Here is a 15,498-nt window from a genome sequence, read left to right on the forward strand (position 1 = left end):
TGTGGCAATCAGAAGTATTCGGGTCAATTTGCCAGACGGTCGTCAACTCAAAGCAAAGTTAAACCTACGTCTTCAACACATAACGGCAGTTTATACTAATACTGAACTTAGCTGTAATTGTAGATGGTGAAACTTGCTATAGATGTGTCGTCAATTCTTGATAACCTATATAACATGCGATTGTAGTCGTTTTCGCGGTCATGAGATTAAAGACCGACTGTCTAAAATAATGAAAAATATCAATGACAATTAAAGTTAGATATCGGTCGTATGGAACGCGGTTGAGCTGAGTGATAAAAAAATAAGTAAATAAATGAATTAGTGCAAAAGACTAATGTGATTTCTTAAGGGAAAGTGTGTGTGCGAGGGTGCAGTCGTTTTTATGTTGTGGTGATACTTTTTGGGTTTATAAGATGGAAACTTTAACCATTTTTTTAATGTTCTTTGTTCTGAACAGTGACGGTTACAAAATACTGGGAATATTTCCCCACAGTGCGCGTAGTCACCATATATACTTTACGGCGCTAGCTGAAGAATTAGCTAGAAGACAACACGATGTTACAGTGATCAATTACCACCCTATGCAGACAATACCAAAGTTACGTCAAATTTCACTTCAAGACAAAGAAAATGCGAGTGCTACCGTTGATATCGAGAAACGTCTGAGTTTCCTTTCAGTTTCTGATATATCTACTGCATATGCCACGGCTCAGGTGTTTAAAAATATAGCGAATACAAACTGCAGAAAACTAGTGAAACATCCAGAGGTCCAAGATTTAATTGAGTCACGTGAACATTTCGATCTGGTAATCGTAGAACAGTTTGTGACGGACTGTGGTTTCGCTGTAGCTTACAAGTTGAATGCCCCCACGATAGGCATTGCTGCTCACATTTTAAGCCCGTGGACCTATTCAAGATTAGGTGCACCAAACAACCCCGCTTTTGTACCAAATCATTTCTTTGGGTCTGGCACGAAACCTAACTTATTTAACAAAATAAAAAGTATTGTTATAAACTTGGGGATGAATTATTACTATGAGCACGTGATACAGAAAAGTGACCAGGAAATCGTTAACGAAGTGTACCCAGATACGCCACCTCTGGAAGATCTTGGAAAGAACATGTCTTTAATATTAATAAATCAGTATTTTCCTTTGACTAGCCCAAGACTGTACAGCTGTAATGTTGTAGAGGTTGGGGGTTTACATGTTAATCAAAATGATTTCATAGGAGATCAGGTTTGTACTATCATAAAGTGTTTATTTGTTTACAATATTGGTGACAATCTTTGTTGATTGGATGAGGACAGTTTGGTGTTATCACGTCTAAGTAGTATTTATTCTCTGTGACGGGGAAGTGAATGTCATTTAAGTACCGATTAGATTTGTTTTGCCACCTTTTCCTTATGATTAAGAGTCGTGACCCCTTCCGTTCAATTTACTATGGTAAATACTATCTCTATTTCCTTATCAATGTCATTTAATTGTAATGGTTGAACTAACATTGAGGAAATTACCTACTCCGTCTACGTTTTTCTGCTTAATTTAACTGTCAACAATAATTCTGATGTTTTTACCTGTATTTTTCTATTGAAGATAAGTTTCGGGTATTAGTGTCAATTTCGTGATCTTTTATCACAATTTTTTCAGAGTTTGCTAAACTTTCTGGATTCTGCAAATAATGGAGTAATTTATATAAGTTTTGGGAGTGTTGCTTCAAATATTCCGCGAAGATTATCAAATGAAATAATAAAATTAATTGAAAGGAGTAATTTGAAATTTATTTGGAAGACGGATATCACTGATTGGGTGCCACCTAGTAACGTATTTTTTGGGAAGTGGATGCCACAGGCAGCTGTCTTATGTGAGTAATATTATCTGAAGACATAAACATATTATTTAACGACATATCTTGTAGGTATCTAACATTTTCCAAAATATGATAGGGTCGACATGTCATCTACCCGGATGCAGTTACATACCAGTGTTTTAAAAAAAGCGATAGTCTTTCTGACCTCAACCTAGTAACAACGATACCCTTTAATAAGTTGTCGAATTTCGGGCTTATGACATGCCAACGATTTAAAAATCACAGATGGCACGTACAACTTCCGTGCTTACAAATCACAGAGTAGTAGTCGTTACGATGTAGATGTCATAGACAGTCCACCAAGTCTATGCTAACCAGTGATCAATCGCTTCGAGCGGCTGTCACATGGCAACAATTTATGTAATGAAGTTAATTGAGATTAAAATATTTTTTTTCCAGGTCATCCTAAAGTAATTGGTTTTATTTCGCATTCCGGGATGTTGAGCACGTCGGAAGCCATGCATTGTGGTGTGCCCATAGTCAGCGTACCACTATTTGGAGAACAGTTTGCTAACGGACGCTCGGCTGTGGAAAGTGGGATTGCAGTTCCAGTCGACATTTTAACAATCAATTATAAGATTTTAGAAAAGGCTTTAAAAACTATACTGCTCGAAAAGTAAGTCGACATGACTCTATTCCATTCCTACAGCGAATTTAAGTTGTGTTCATTTTCAAAGAGGATAAATGCCTTTAGTTCGGATTGAAAGAAATAATTTGTTTCCTTCTTCCAACTTTCCTTGACAAACAAATTAAATATCAATTCTAACTGTTTTATTTCGTTTTTCAGGTTCCAAAGGAAGGCTAAAGAATTATCCCAGCTTTGGAAGGACCGGCCCCTATCCCCCATGGACACAGCAGTATTTTGGATAGAATATGTTGCCAGAAATCAAGGAAAAGCTTACATGAAGCCACCAACAGTAGATTTGCCATTTTATGAATATTTTCTTCTAGACGTAATTCTTGTTATAACATTATTAATAACTATAACAATTTATATTGTAAAAAAGATTTTATATATTACGTTATCAATTTGGATACATACACAAAAGAAAAAGAACGATTAGTGTAACAAAATGTATTTAAAATAATAGATAAAAAAAACTTAACACACATCGCACATATTTTATGAACACACTCATTTTAATATCTAGTTTTTATGGTTAGTTTACTGTTAATTATATACAACACAAATCGTATCATGTAGCATATCCCTTCCCTTCAATTAATCCTTGCAACTTTCACACTAAAATTCGATATTATACAAAGAGAGCCATTAACCTAGTCTTATAAGCTAACTACCATACATCTAGCTAAAGCTGGGGCTATAAATGACTTAAAGGCACTTAGTCTCATCATTGTTCTAAACCTAAGCACGTTTTGCCTTTTTCTTAGACGTCCGAACCTCCTTTGGGTTCTTATTGCTCGATTTAGTGCAAATCTTCAGAACAGTTCTGAATAGAACGGCTATTACACTAAATAATAAGATTAAGACTGCCATGACATCAAGCATGATGTATTGGTAAAAGGGTACGTCAGCTGCTGCAGTCCTGAATGTGAAATTAGAATGTCTGGCGGCGAATTCTGTCCAATACACGGCTGTGTCGATAGGCGACATTGGACGATCATGCCAAGCTTCTGATACCTTCTTTACTCTATGAAGAAACCTGAAAGGATACAAGTCATTATGTTACATATGTTCTCAAATTCCTTATTCCAAATCATAAAAATCTACTGTTCCTATCAACATTATTTAAATATCCCCAAATTTTCGTGTACTTACTTGGGATCCAGAACGGTTTTAAAAGCCTTTAATAAGTTATCTTCAGTCAGATCTTTAACCTGTAGTTGTATTCCAAGTCCGCTTTCCTCGATGGCCGCTGCGTTAGAGGGCTGGTCACCTACTACTGGCATGGCTATGACTGGCACTCCATAGTGTATCGCTTCCGTAGTGCCGCCGTTTCCAGCATGAGACATAAATGCCAAAGTTTTTGGATGAGCTGAAAATATAAGCAGTTCATTAATACAAGATTTTTTATGACTGTTTTTTAAGGATAACTTTTTTTGTTCATATTTTATTAAAAGTTAAAAAAAAGAGGCATGCGAATGCTTGTGAAAGCGTTTGGCCTCGATAGTAGGGATTTCAACAGAGTCACAAAAATGAACACAACGCCATCTATTGGAATTTGACCAAAATAAGTTTGCTAAGTCATATATTAATTATATAATGACTGCGGTGAACTTGCGGCGATTGCGTCACTCAGCTTTCAGTGTCAATGACAGGAGACGGCACGTGTAATAGATGTTTAAAAAAATTGGTACTATCTCAAGTAAACATTTTATGATTATTATTTTCGGTACTTTTTTTGAGTTGATAAGAATAGTCTAATCAGGGATTACACTGTAGCAATACTTTACCTAAGATATCGACTTGGGGTAACCAATCGCTCGTGTAAAGTTTATTTTTGTCCATCATCAATGTCTTGTCGTCCCATTTCCAGATGAACCTTTGTGGTAGTTGCTTCATAACATTGAGAACTGCTCTAACCTTCTCAGCAGGCATAGTGGATGGCTTTACTACTGAACCGAAGCTGATGTATACAATGCCATGTTCAGCCTCATCAACGAACTTTTTCAGATCCTAAAAAAAACTCTGCGTTTATTATTTTCCATTAAGTCCATATTCTTGTTATACGCAAGGACTATGCAAGTACTATACAAAGCAATTAACTTCTAAATATAAAATAAAGTAGCGTCATCAAGTATACAAACAAACAAGACGTAGTCAGATAAGAAAATAATCTGAGATAAATGAAGTGCTATTACCGAAGTCCTTATGGGAGATCCGATACAGAATGAAATAAAAAAATATAACTACAAGTAATTATTTTAGGGCAAGGTTAGTATCATTTGTAATTAATAGCTTGGAATTACGTTAAGTGAAAGCTACTTACGCCTTGTAATGGTTTGGCTTCTACCACATGAAACCCACCAACTTCAATCACATTTGACGGGAACAGTCTCGACCCAGTGTAAATAAAGTTATGATATAATAGAAGGAACTTGATGTCCCTAGCTAAGTCTTCTAGTGGTGGAACATCATCGAAATATTTAGCGAGGGTGTTCTGATTATTTCTTTGAGTATAGTAATTGTAAAGATTTCTAAAATAGAAGTCAAACACAGTCCTCTCTACTCTTTCGTATAAGGTAGGTTTCGTTCCTCCGCCAAGGAAATGGAAAGGCACATAAGATGGATTGTATGGAACCCCTAACCGTTCGTAGTGCCAGGGCATCATAACGTGAGACATAATGCCAACAACAGGAGCTTGTAACTTATAAGCAATACCAAGGGCACAGTCACTGTTAAACTGTTCTACAACAATCACATCGAACTTGGGTTTTTCTCTGATTAAACTTTGCACTTGTTTATTTGCCAGCATAATCTGACAGTTATCTATACCACTAGTCGTTAGGAAAAGGCTAACCCCAAGCAAGGTGATGTATGAATTCACAATAGGGACATCACCTTCTATAGGTTCCGCACTTCCAGCTAGACTAACATCGTGATAGTTTTTGGGGGCATCGCTTTCGGGGAAATGTGAAATCACAGTAACATCGTGACCTCTCCTCGCTAGTTCACGCAAATAAACACGAAACACAAAAAAATGGCTTTTGCCTTGGTAAGGAAATATCCCAAGTATATTAAGGCAGGTGGAATAGTCTATTAATAAAATTAAGGATAATATAACTGTTAATGAAATGGGCTTCATGTTGTAAGTTCAAGGCCGAGCACGTGTGATGTTATAAACAAGTGCCAGTGTACCGTATCACGTCTGGCATCAGCGCGGGCGGCCACAGACTGACTAGCGACAGGCGATGAAGCGAATAGCAAACGCGGACACGAGACGGCAGGCTGACGCAATATTTACAACACATTTACAACATCAAAAATGACTCTACACATTAATTTATCTGAATTGTGCTGATTCTTATCACAGTTCAAAATGTTTACATCTCGTTACTTAATACAAGATATCACTTTTATACCGAGATCTTTATTTATTCATTATCTAATAGGCATATCTTTATGATACATTTTATCTTGATCCTTAATTGAGTATTTGCGACGGTTACATCGGTTTCAAAACCGGCTCGTCACTGTTGCGAGGCTCGGATGTTGTTTACTAAACTCTGAACCGCTAGCTTGCGGATTGAGTATTTAGTTCACGCCGAGTGCAATAGATGCCACTGTTATTGAAAATATTGTCTGGGCTTTCAAACCGATAGCCGTGTTTAACATTTCAATGTGTTCATAGTATTAAATACATTTGGCCTTATTGTTCTAGAACTAATTTAGAATTGTAGTATAAATAGATCAATGAACTATCGTTACAAGGGAAAACAAATCTTGATACATTGATGCAGTCAATTTTATAATTACCCATTTGTTTCTTAGATTTGTTTTTAGGTGCAAACAACTTTAATTTATTACATTTTTTAAATACATTTATTAATTAAAACCTATAGTTAAGGATTCTACATTGTTTTTTAACAAAAAATGTATCGTTTGCAAATTGGTGTCTTCAAATTCTTGTGTCATTTAGCAGATTGATCATCTTTTATTCAAAGGTTTTTTTTTTATATTATGTTATTTATTTTAACATCTGTTTGCCGAAGCCGTGATTTAAAACGTCACGGTGTCACGGTCACGGTGTAATTCTACTTTCAATATCTACAATTAGTTTCTAGAGATTTTTCGCAGTTCAGCTTCACCAACACTTCGATGTACTAATGTTCTTTTGATGGAACACAAGCTGGAGCTGCTTGTCAAAGATTTGCCCCCTTCCTAGTGCCAGTTTGCCAACTTCCAGTTAAACTTTAAATTCTTCGTCCCACTGGAGCGGTGTGCAAAGACAGGTAACCTACTATGGAAACAATTCTTGTACGGGGAGAGACACTCACTGACAATACAAAAAAATTCAAATTATTTTGTCAAATTGTTGTCAAATTTAAACCAATTTCCAATTTTTAATAGCCGATTTGGGGCCCTGATTTATCTTTACGACTTGAAGAGGGAGCTTCGCCCAATGATACGATACGAACCGAGAGAACCCTGAGACTCGATGAATGCCTTGCAATAGGCATGTCTCTCACACTTGCGACCTTTATCTAACCTTTACCTATAGCAAAAAGGAATTATACTCGATGTATTTGTACTTGAGTATTAGTGCTTCATTTATCTATATCTGTTCTCCTATCTCGCTTCATTATGAGTGATAATAAGTCTCTTTTTCGTTGGCTTCTCCAGAAACTTTCCATTGTAACGCTTATTAACCTAATAGTAAAAACTAGAGATGCGCCGAATAACTATTCGGTATTCGGCGTATTCGGCAATTTTTTCACTATTCGTATTCGGCCGAATTATTCGGTTTGGTGCTGAATATATTCGGTTCTTTTTTTTCCGCCACATACCCGATGTAGAACTAAAAGATATAACTTATGCTGTTATAAGTCTACGGAATACTATAAAAAATTGTTGAATTCAAAAATACTTTAACTCAGTGTTTATTTTTAACCAAAAATCAACATATTTATTCCTTAAACAACAACATTTTACAACAACTTTCTAGTCAATATTTATTTTAATTTTAAAAACGCTTTAATCAGTCTTTAATCATAAATTATACTTTAAGACCTCCAAACAAAATATTTCAACCATAGAACAAGATAATAATCCCTACTGTAATATTATAAATGCGAAAGTAGCTCTGTCTGTACGCGTAGAACTGATTATGACACTGTTCGTATTTTTGCCAGCCCATACTTATTTCTAGAAATGAAATCGCATTCGCTATTGCTTGTGTTATATTTTGGTGTTTTGCGCATATGAAAACCCCTCGACACTTGAGAAGTTGAATTACGTAGTGTGGGAGTTCCGCAGTTTGATAGGTTCTCATTTTAATATAAAGATATAGTTAACAACAATAAATATTTTATTTATCACAGTGGTAAAACACCGTTAAAACACATTCCTACAAACCTAGCAAAAAATTAAATTAACATAATTTTCATTCATTTACTTTTCAGTTTTGTTTTTTGGGAATTTTGGAAGAGCATTGGAATTATTGTTTTTAGAATATTAATTATAACGAATAAGAGTCCTCCTAAAACTGCAAATACGTCTAAATAAAGATATTGATATAAGGGAACGGTGCTTGCCGGCGACCTGAAAGTGTATTTTTTGCTGCGCGCGGCGAACTCTGTCCAGTAAATGGCACTATCCATTGCTGACTGTGGACGATCCTTCCACAGTTTAGACAGCTCCTTCACCTTACTCCTAAACCTGAAACGGAATAAATCATTTCATGAAGATTAATATTCTTCTTCAATGAGTAGTGCTTAGTTCCATTCTAATTGGGTGTTTGACAAAAAAATATCTAATTAATCCGGCCGATAGATTTGCAAGATATTGCATACGCATTTTTTCTTTATCGCGAAGATGACAATGATACAGCAAATTGATATCTTGGGTGACGTCGCTTATCAGTAAACTTTTCCGACTAGTGACGTGAAGCGTTTTAGCTTCGTATTTTTAGTGATAGGATAATATGACACAACATAACCAATATTTTTAACAAGTTACCATTGTTCTGTCGAATATTCTGCTGAAGGTTACCTACCACCTGTTTTAATCTGACTTTAAGACTATTCAAGGTGGAACTGATTAGATGTTATGCCTAAAAAATAAACTCGAGCTCTTGCTTTATTAGTATAAATGAAAGTAAAAAAACATCATAGGCTGAATGTTTCTAGTATGGTAATCTATAATGCAGTTATGTCTAACATGTACTGCAGACTAAGAAGGTAAAACTAGAGGAAGTATTGAAGGTGACGTTTTAGTCGCATTTAGATTTATAGGAAAAACATGGTTGGAATTTTTACATCCAAGGTTCCTTCCTCAACTAAAAAGAATATTTTCTTTTGCATTATATTTTTTTTGTTTTAAAGTTTAAAAAAAATCAAGCGAATGTCGCGGGTACGATCCCCGCGTAGGACAAGCATTTGTGTGATCCACGAATGCTTGTTCTGAGTCTGGTTGTCTTTGTGCATGTGATTTGCATGTTTGTAAACACCCCGCGATACAAGGATTAAATTCCTTAGTGCGGGAGTCGTATTTATAAAGAAAAAAAAATCGACCTATTTTTTTATTCGCCGAATTATTGATAACATATCCATACTTTCAACGTTAACGATCTATTTTCTGATAGATTCACTAAATTAACGATTATATGCCTATTTAGATATTAATTTGAACTTTTCAATAACATTATAATATTTAACGTTTAAAGGAAGGGAAAGGAGACTCGTAAAACCACTCAATTTTGAGGATTCTATACCACACTGATGGCTACAAATCGTTAATATTCGAATTAAACAAAGAAACATTTTGAAGATCAAGTGCTTATGATACGATATTCTTCTATCTTTGCTTGTCACATGGCAACCTTGGTTCTGATTATAACACTAATCTAACACAGGACTTGACGTCAAGGTCAATATTTGTGCAATGCTTCGATGCATGGTAATTAAATAAACTCAGTTCCAAGGTCGTCAGAGCTTGTACTAAGATTTCTAGACTCAATAGAGAACTACTCCAGCTTTAACTATTACAGACTGTAACAGAAGTCTAATTATGTTATCTGATTAATAAGTGGAAGAATTTATCAGTGACATCATTCCGTCGGTATTGGTGTTTAGTGTGTTTGAACTATATTTGAGGCGTCGAGCTTATTTTGTTACCTAACACAACAGTACTAACAAATTGGATTAGGTAAATTTATCAACAATTTCAACGGTGGTATGCACATCATCAGCGGTTGACTGTAAAAGAGATTACTTACGCAGGATCCAAAACAGTCCTGAACTTCTCCAATAAGCTCTCTTTGGTCAGGTCTTTGACTTGAATTTGTACGCCCAGCCCACTTTCTTCTACGGCAGCAGCGTTTAACGGTTGGTCTCCGAACACTGGCATACCGACCATTGGCACGCCATGGTACATCGCCTCTGTAGTTCCCAACATTCCACAGTGGGAGTAAAACGCCAGAACTTTTGGGTGCGCTGAAAAACAATTGAAAATAATCTTTATCTATACTACACAGACAGTTTAATCAGTCTTGTACGTGTTTATCATGGTATCTATTAGTGATTTTTTATCGAAATTATAAGTAGCAGTGAAACCATATTGGTCTGAACGTTCGATTGCTAAGTCATGGGTTCTTGATTCGAATCTCGGCACCAATGTATTTTTGACTTTACGTGCAATTATAATTATAATACATCGTCAGGCAACAAGCACGTCTGTAATTATTAAAGGGTATGTTCGGCTACATATGCCACGGCTTAAACGGTGCGCATCGACTACACTAATGGAAGACCAAAATAATTGCAAAACAAATTACGATGTCTTTGAGGAATTTTACTTACACATTGAAAAACACATTCTAATCGTAAACAATACGCAAATAAGGTATTTTTCCTCGTTTAAACGAATGCATATTCGTCGAATTCCAGTATAATAGGGAAAACTCAAAAATTGTTGACGTCAAAGATTAATTTGTTGCCCTATTATAACTAACAGTTATGGCAATGTAAATCATGCAATTATCATTACCTCATTGTGGACATATACCAGGTAGCAAAAATAAATGAAATTAGGCATTTATACCGAAGACAAAGTAAATCCATTTCTTAAGCCAGAAATATCTTCAGAAAATTTCGATCTAATATTTTTGCTCTCGGAACGATAATGTTTTGGTGAAAGGGTATACCCGTAAGCGGGTAACGAGGTATCTTATTAGAATCTATCCTGAGGGGATTCCGTATCGGAATAGCAATATCAAAAAGCCTTGTAGCAAATTAGCCAATCCTGCATTGGAAGGGGATTGATGATGATTTGTTGTAGTTTCTGGAGCTATTGATATTTCTAAGGGATTTCTTGTTTGAGTGCTATTACATAACATGTAGTTCTGTACAAGGTTGTCCAATCGCGTATACTCAGGAGTCACCGGTTCAAGTCCTGTCCGAAGTTTGAATTTTTCATCGTAGTATTTGTATTTATTACAAATTTCTTATTTGCAGCGATTTTGTCCTATTAATAATAATAAACACGTGTGATCTCAGCATCGAATGTAGTAATAGTAGTTAGTAGTAGTTTTACCTAAATTATAAAATATACTGTCTTATGTAATCACAATGTCATTTGTTCTCTATTGTTCTAATCTTACACGCGATGGATCATTTTAGATAACAATTTATGCCAATAACTTAGGCTTATTGGCTAATAATGATAAAGTAGATTTAATCTACGACACGGTATCAATTTTTTGCGTTCGCAGGGTTCAGGTCAATTCTCTATTACTGAAGGGATCAGTAATCAAAAATATTTAGTAAAAATGCAAATGTGTTATACGGGCATCCATCAAACTTACCAAGTATATCGTTCTGTGGCAACCAGTTCGATAAGAATATATTTTTCGGGTTCCCTGGCAGGGTTTTTTCCTCCCACTTCCAAATGACTCTCTGCGGTAATTCTGATATAGCGCCGATGATGGCCTCCAATTTATCTTTAGGCGTAGAAGTAGCTCGTAACATCGATCCAAAACTTATATATATTACACCGTGTTCGGATTCCTCGATGAATTTCTTTAAGTCCTGGAACGAATGGAGAAAATGAAATACCTCAATATATTAATTTCCATTTCCCCGCACTAGGATATTTTATCCTTGTGTAATGATTTCATTAATATAAAGATGTTATAACACATATCTACTTGCTCAGGTTATAAAAACGAAAATTGTTGTAAGTACCTCATGGTATTAGTGATTTAATTGATTATGGTTAGACGGATTAGCCGGCACAGACCGACAGGCAGACAAAAAAAAACCTTTTTTTTCCTTGGATTTAAAAAAGTAAACATATTTTTTATGACAATAATTATATTTGGAAAAAATAATTTTTTGATATTTCCAGAGATTTGGTCTCTTGAAATATCTAAAATTTTATTTTATACTTAGACCTCGTCATTAACTCATTAATACACAACTTTGTAGAGCAATATATTAAGCAGATTTTTAAGCACTACAAGCATAAGCTTATTGATTTATTTATAAAAGAATTGCTTTGTAGCCTAACTAGAATAAATGAATTACATTTTCTCATTCTTTTTGATACATTCAAAAATTTGACTCAATCAGAGAAAAAACTTGGAGGCCAGATAGTTATCAGACCTATTAGAATAACTCGAGTGGCGACTGCGTAACGGAAGGCGCATAGTGGTCAGGCTTAGAACAAGTCGGCAATAATTTGGCCAAGACCTCAGGGAAGCGTTGGATGCGAGCAGCGCAGAGAATTTTATGGAACGACTTTGTTCACAGGTGGTATTCCAGGCTGAGATAATGAGTGTACATTTGTTTCACCGAAGACAGTCGATGATTTCATCATACAGTTATATCATAGGATAGGTGTATAATGTGTGAACATTAGCATGGTAAGTCGTGATACCTTATAAACCGGTTACTGAAACGTGATGCTATAATTATTTGATTAAACAAACACGATAATATTCTTTTGCTAGTAGACTGAAGTGTGCATGACAATGATGCTGTTGTTGGACTGCGAAGTAAAAGGTCTTAGATTCGGATTCCGGCACGCGAAAATGTCTTAGGTATCCAACGCATCCAACCAAATTGAGCATATTTACTTGCCGAGTTTCGATTATGCTACAGATTTGCATGGATATCAATATTGCGTGGCTATGCGATAATTTGATGACATTGAAATGACCGGCACGAGCTCCTCTATGAAACGAACTTCCCCATCCAGTTTGGGCTAGTTTGAATCGTTGTGACGAAAACTGGTCTTGTTTTAAGATAAAATTATTTTATTAATTCGATCCAGATAATGTTCTGTGTAACCGTATGACTCGAAATGAATGGCCTATTATTTATAGTCAATGTAAATTTAACCCATATCTGTATTTTACATATAATAATGTTAAAAAATCTGAGTAATGATATGGCGTTGTCTCGTTGTCTGTGTGACAGCATATCTATTTTTGTGTGAGGATTTAGATGGGGCATTGTAGATTTCGAACAGTGGGACCAATTAAAATTTTCAAGGTCTTTTAGTCAAAAGTTTTCTGAAGCTGTGATCGCAGAAAATCGGACCAATATTATTTTTTTACAACTTCCTAAATATGGGAAACAGTTGAAATGGCTTGCTTAGTGGAATACTGTAGCTACGACCAAAAAAACATGCATGACGGAGGTTTCTTCTTAATTCATACTTTAAGTATGCAGCTAGATGAGATGTAGATATTGAAAATATAAATAAATGTATTAAAATGAATAGATAACATAATTTAAATTTGAATAAATGCATGTTTGTTTACATTGTCAAAAAAAAATATTTATTTATTTGGATTTCCAACAAGAATAACATAATACAAGCATACTTACATGTGTAGCATATTAAACAATATTCTATGCTTTCTTATTTATAGGAAATCACATCATGCGAAAGACATAGTCGAACACAATTAGAATTTCAATTAGAATTGAAATTCTATTTGTGTATTAGAATAGAAAAATGAAACGCTTTAGCTGTTCAAAATAATTTTGTTTAAAATAAATGGGTTAATGTCTAACGCCGCTAAAAGAGTCTGCGTAAACATTTCACTAAAAAAATCTAATGATAAAGATAATAAAACTTGTTTATTTTAAAAGAAATGGGGTCATGAACGTAATTTTCATATCAATTGGTTGGTATTTTCTTTTCACTCACTTGTAATTCAGAATGTTTTAAATGTATTCTTAACTTATCTAGAATAACAGATAAAGTGACGAGTAAACTTTTTGTTTTATCTATTTAATGACGGAAAAGTTAAATAAAGTACAATTTCAAATAAATATAAAAAAATGAAATATTTATGATGTGTATGTCTATCAAACAAAATATATATATTCTCGATATTTATTGTGTGAAAATTCCATTAGGTAGAACCGAAAAAGACAAAAGGGCTTACCTCACGCAACGGCTTCGCTTCAGCCACGTGGTAACCACCCACTTCCTGTACATTAGGTGGGTAGAGATTGGGACCAGTGAGCACGAAATGTGAGTACAGCAGCACAAACTTTATATCACGACTCAATTCTTCTAGCGGGGGAACATTGTCGAAATATTGTGCCAATGTGCGTTGGTCGACTCTCTGGCTGTTATACTTGTACAAAGTGGTAAGGTAAGTCTGGAATATGGTTCTTTCGATCCTCTGATATAATGTTGGCTTTGTGCCTCCTTCCGAGAACATGAATGACACGTAAGCAGGATTGTACTGGATCCCGAAAGGCTTGTAGTGCCACGGCATTAAGTTGCAGGACGTGAGACCGACCACCGGTGCGCCCAGGGCGTGGGCAAGTCCCAACGTACAATCACTGTTGAACATTTCCACAACCACTAGATCGAATTTTACTTTATTTTTCCATAAGTTTTGTACGTTTTCATCAGCTAGCAAAACCTTACAGTTCTCTGTTCCAGAGTTAGTCACAAACAGACTTACTTGTATCATCCCCCAATACGATCTGTATATAGGGAAAACGTCTTCCAATATTTTTGCTTTGCCAGCTAGACTGATGTCATGATAGTTTTCTATCGGTTTTTCCTGCGGGAAGTACGAGATCACTGTCAAATTGTGTCCTCTTCTCGCTAATTCTTTGAGATATGAGTGGAAAACGAAAAAATGACTTTTTCCTTGGTACGGAAACACTGCTAAAATGTTAAGTGTGAGCACTCCATTGACCATGGCACTGAGGGCCAACAATAATAGTTTATTGAACTTCATTTTGTCAAACTATCGATGTTAGTATCATAGAGCTGGTGCGCTTAGCCGCGTGCTAGCTCTAGAGCGACCTGCTAACTGCGGAACCGAACTGTCGCGGTACGTTTAAATAGTGATAACGTCCCGCTCCATTTCGATTGGTCGTTTTGGATATCATTAGAATACAAATATATTAGCCGTCGATGCAATCTTAACGTTGACTTATGGGTGAATAAGGAAAATACATATATCATTGTAAGCAACGGCTCACCTGGGAGTCCTGTCAATAAAATGAGCAAAATATTTAAAATTATGTATAATTATTTATCATCAAATATGGGTTTGAATATTTTACAAACATCGCAGCAATGAAGAAGAGGCCGAGTGAAGAATGCTATAATTAGAGGGATGCGGCATCCCGGATGCCTATATCAAGTTAGGTTATTCAAGGCTGAAGATGGTGAAAATGACTATTTATAACAAATAATTTGTATTTTCATTGATAACAGATCATTTTTTAAAGTGCTATATAATGGTGGTTTTTGCCGATAAGTATCTTTCTAATCTTATCTTTGTCGATCAAAACTAGAACGAAAATGTTTTAGCATCAATGGGCTATGACGTAGTTGTGGAATTCTTTAAGACAACTATCTTTTGTTCCCGTATCCCAAAATGGGGAAACATAGAAATCAAAACTCTATGTCGTTATGAATATATTTGTCAATTGTTTTAACGGCCATATGCTATTAGCGATTGGTGT

General features: G+C 35.4%; 3 protein-coding genes across 3 annotated transcripts; 1 reads left to right on the forward strand and 2 right to left on the reverse strand.

The window, feature by feature from the left end:
• The first annotated feature begins 90 nt into the window (after positions 1–90).
• Positions 91–2,981, forward strand: LOC113496211 (UDP-glucuronosyltransferase 1-9-like). Its single transcript, XM_026875376.1, has 4 exons — positions 91–1,238; positions 1,650–1,863; positions 2,269–2,485; positions 2,657–2,981. Exons 1-4 carry the CDS (start codon positions 414–416, stop codon positions 2,931–2,933), a joined length of 1,533 nt encoding a protein of 510 aa, XP_026731177.1. The 5' UTR covers positions 91–413; the 3' UTR covers positions 2,934–2,981.
• LOC113496210 (UDP-glucuronosyltransferase 2B2-like) lies at positions 2,930–5,894 on the reverse strand. Its single transcript, XM_026875375.1, has 4 exons — positions 4,821–5,894; positions 4,285–4,507; positions 3,650–3,866; positions 2,930–3,533 (listed from the first exon to the last, which is right to left on the reverse strand). Exons 1-4 carry the CDS (start codon positions 5,634–5,636, stop codon positions 3,236–3,238), a joined length of 1,554 nt encoding a protein of 517 aa, XP_026731176.1. The 5' UTR covers positions 5,637–5,894; the 3' UTR covers positions 2,930–3,235.
• A 1,947-nt stretch (positions 5,895–7,841) lies between these two features.
• LOC113495709 (UDP-glucuronosyltransferase 2A3-like) lies at positions 7,842–14,850 on the reverse strand. Its single transcript, XM_026874602.1, has 4 exons — positions 13,950–14,850; positions 11,355–11,577; positions 9,768–9,984; positions 7,842–8,209 (listed from the first exon to the last, which is right to left on the reverse strand). The coding sequence occupies exons 1-4, from the start codon at positions 14,760–14,762 to the stop codon at positions 7,939–7,941; spliced, it is 1,524 nt and encodes a 507-aa protein (XP_026730403.1). The 5' UTR covers positions 14,763–14,850; the 3' UTR covers positions 7,842–7,938.
• Between the last annotated feature and the right edge of the window lie 648 nt (positions 14,851–15,498).

Source organism: Trichoplusia ni, chromosome 7 (genome assembly GCF_003590095.1).
Source record: "Trichoplusia ni isolate ovarian cell line Hi5 chromosome 7, tn1, whole genome shotgun sequence".
Classification (NCBI taxonomy): Eukaryota; Metazoa; Arthropoda; class Insecta; order Lepidoptera; family Noctuidae; genus Trichoplusia; species Trichoplusia ni.

Bases quoted from the DNA above. Each gene is read 5' to 3' on its own strand.
- LOC113496211 (XM_026875376.1), top strand. From the start codon at position 414: ATGGAAACTTTAACCATTTTTTTAATGTTCTTTGTTCTGAACAGTGAC. The intron at 1,239-1,649 runs GTTTGTACTATC...CAATTTTTTCAG, and splicing joins ATGATTTCATAGGAGATCAG to AGTTTGCTAAACTTTCTGGA. The intron at 2,486-2,656 runs GTAAGTCGACAT...TTCGTTTTTCAG, and splicing joins AAAACTATACTGCTCGAAAA to GTTCCAAAGGAAGGCTAAAG.
- LOC113496210 (XM_026875375.1), bottom strand. From the start codon at position 5,636: ATGAAGCCCATTTCATTAACAGTTATATTATCCTTAATTTTATTAATA. The intron at 4,508-4,820 runs GTAAGTAGCTTT...AGTTTTTTTTAG, and splicing joins AAGCCAAACCATTACAAGGC to GATCTGAAAAAGTTCGTTGA. The intron at 3,534-3,649 runs GTAAGTACACGA...GTATCCTTTCAG, and splicing joins AAAACCGTTCTGGATCCCAA to GTTTCTTCATAGAGTAAAGA.
- LOC113495709 (XM_026874602.1), bottom strand. From the start codon at position 14,762: ATGAAGTTCAATAAACTATTATTGTTGGCCCTCAGTGCCATGGTCAAT. The intron at 11,578-13,949 runs GTAAGCCCTTTT...CATTCGTTCCAG, and splicing joins AAGCGAAGCCGTTGCGTGAG to GACTTAAAGAAATTCATCGA. The intron at 9,985-11,354 runs GTAAGTTTGATG...ATTGTTTTTCAG, and splicing joins GCCACAGAACGATATACTTG to CGCACCCAAAAGTTCTGGCG.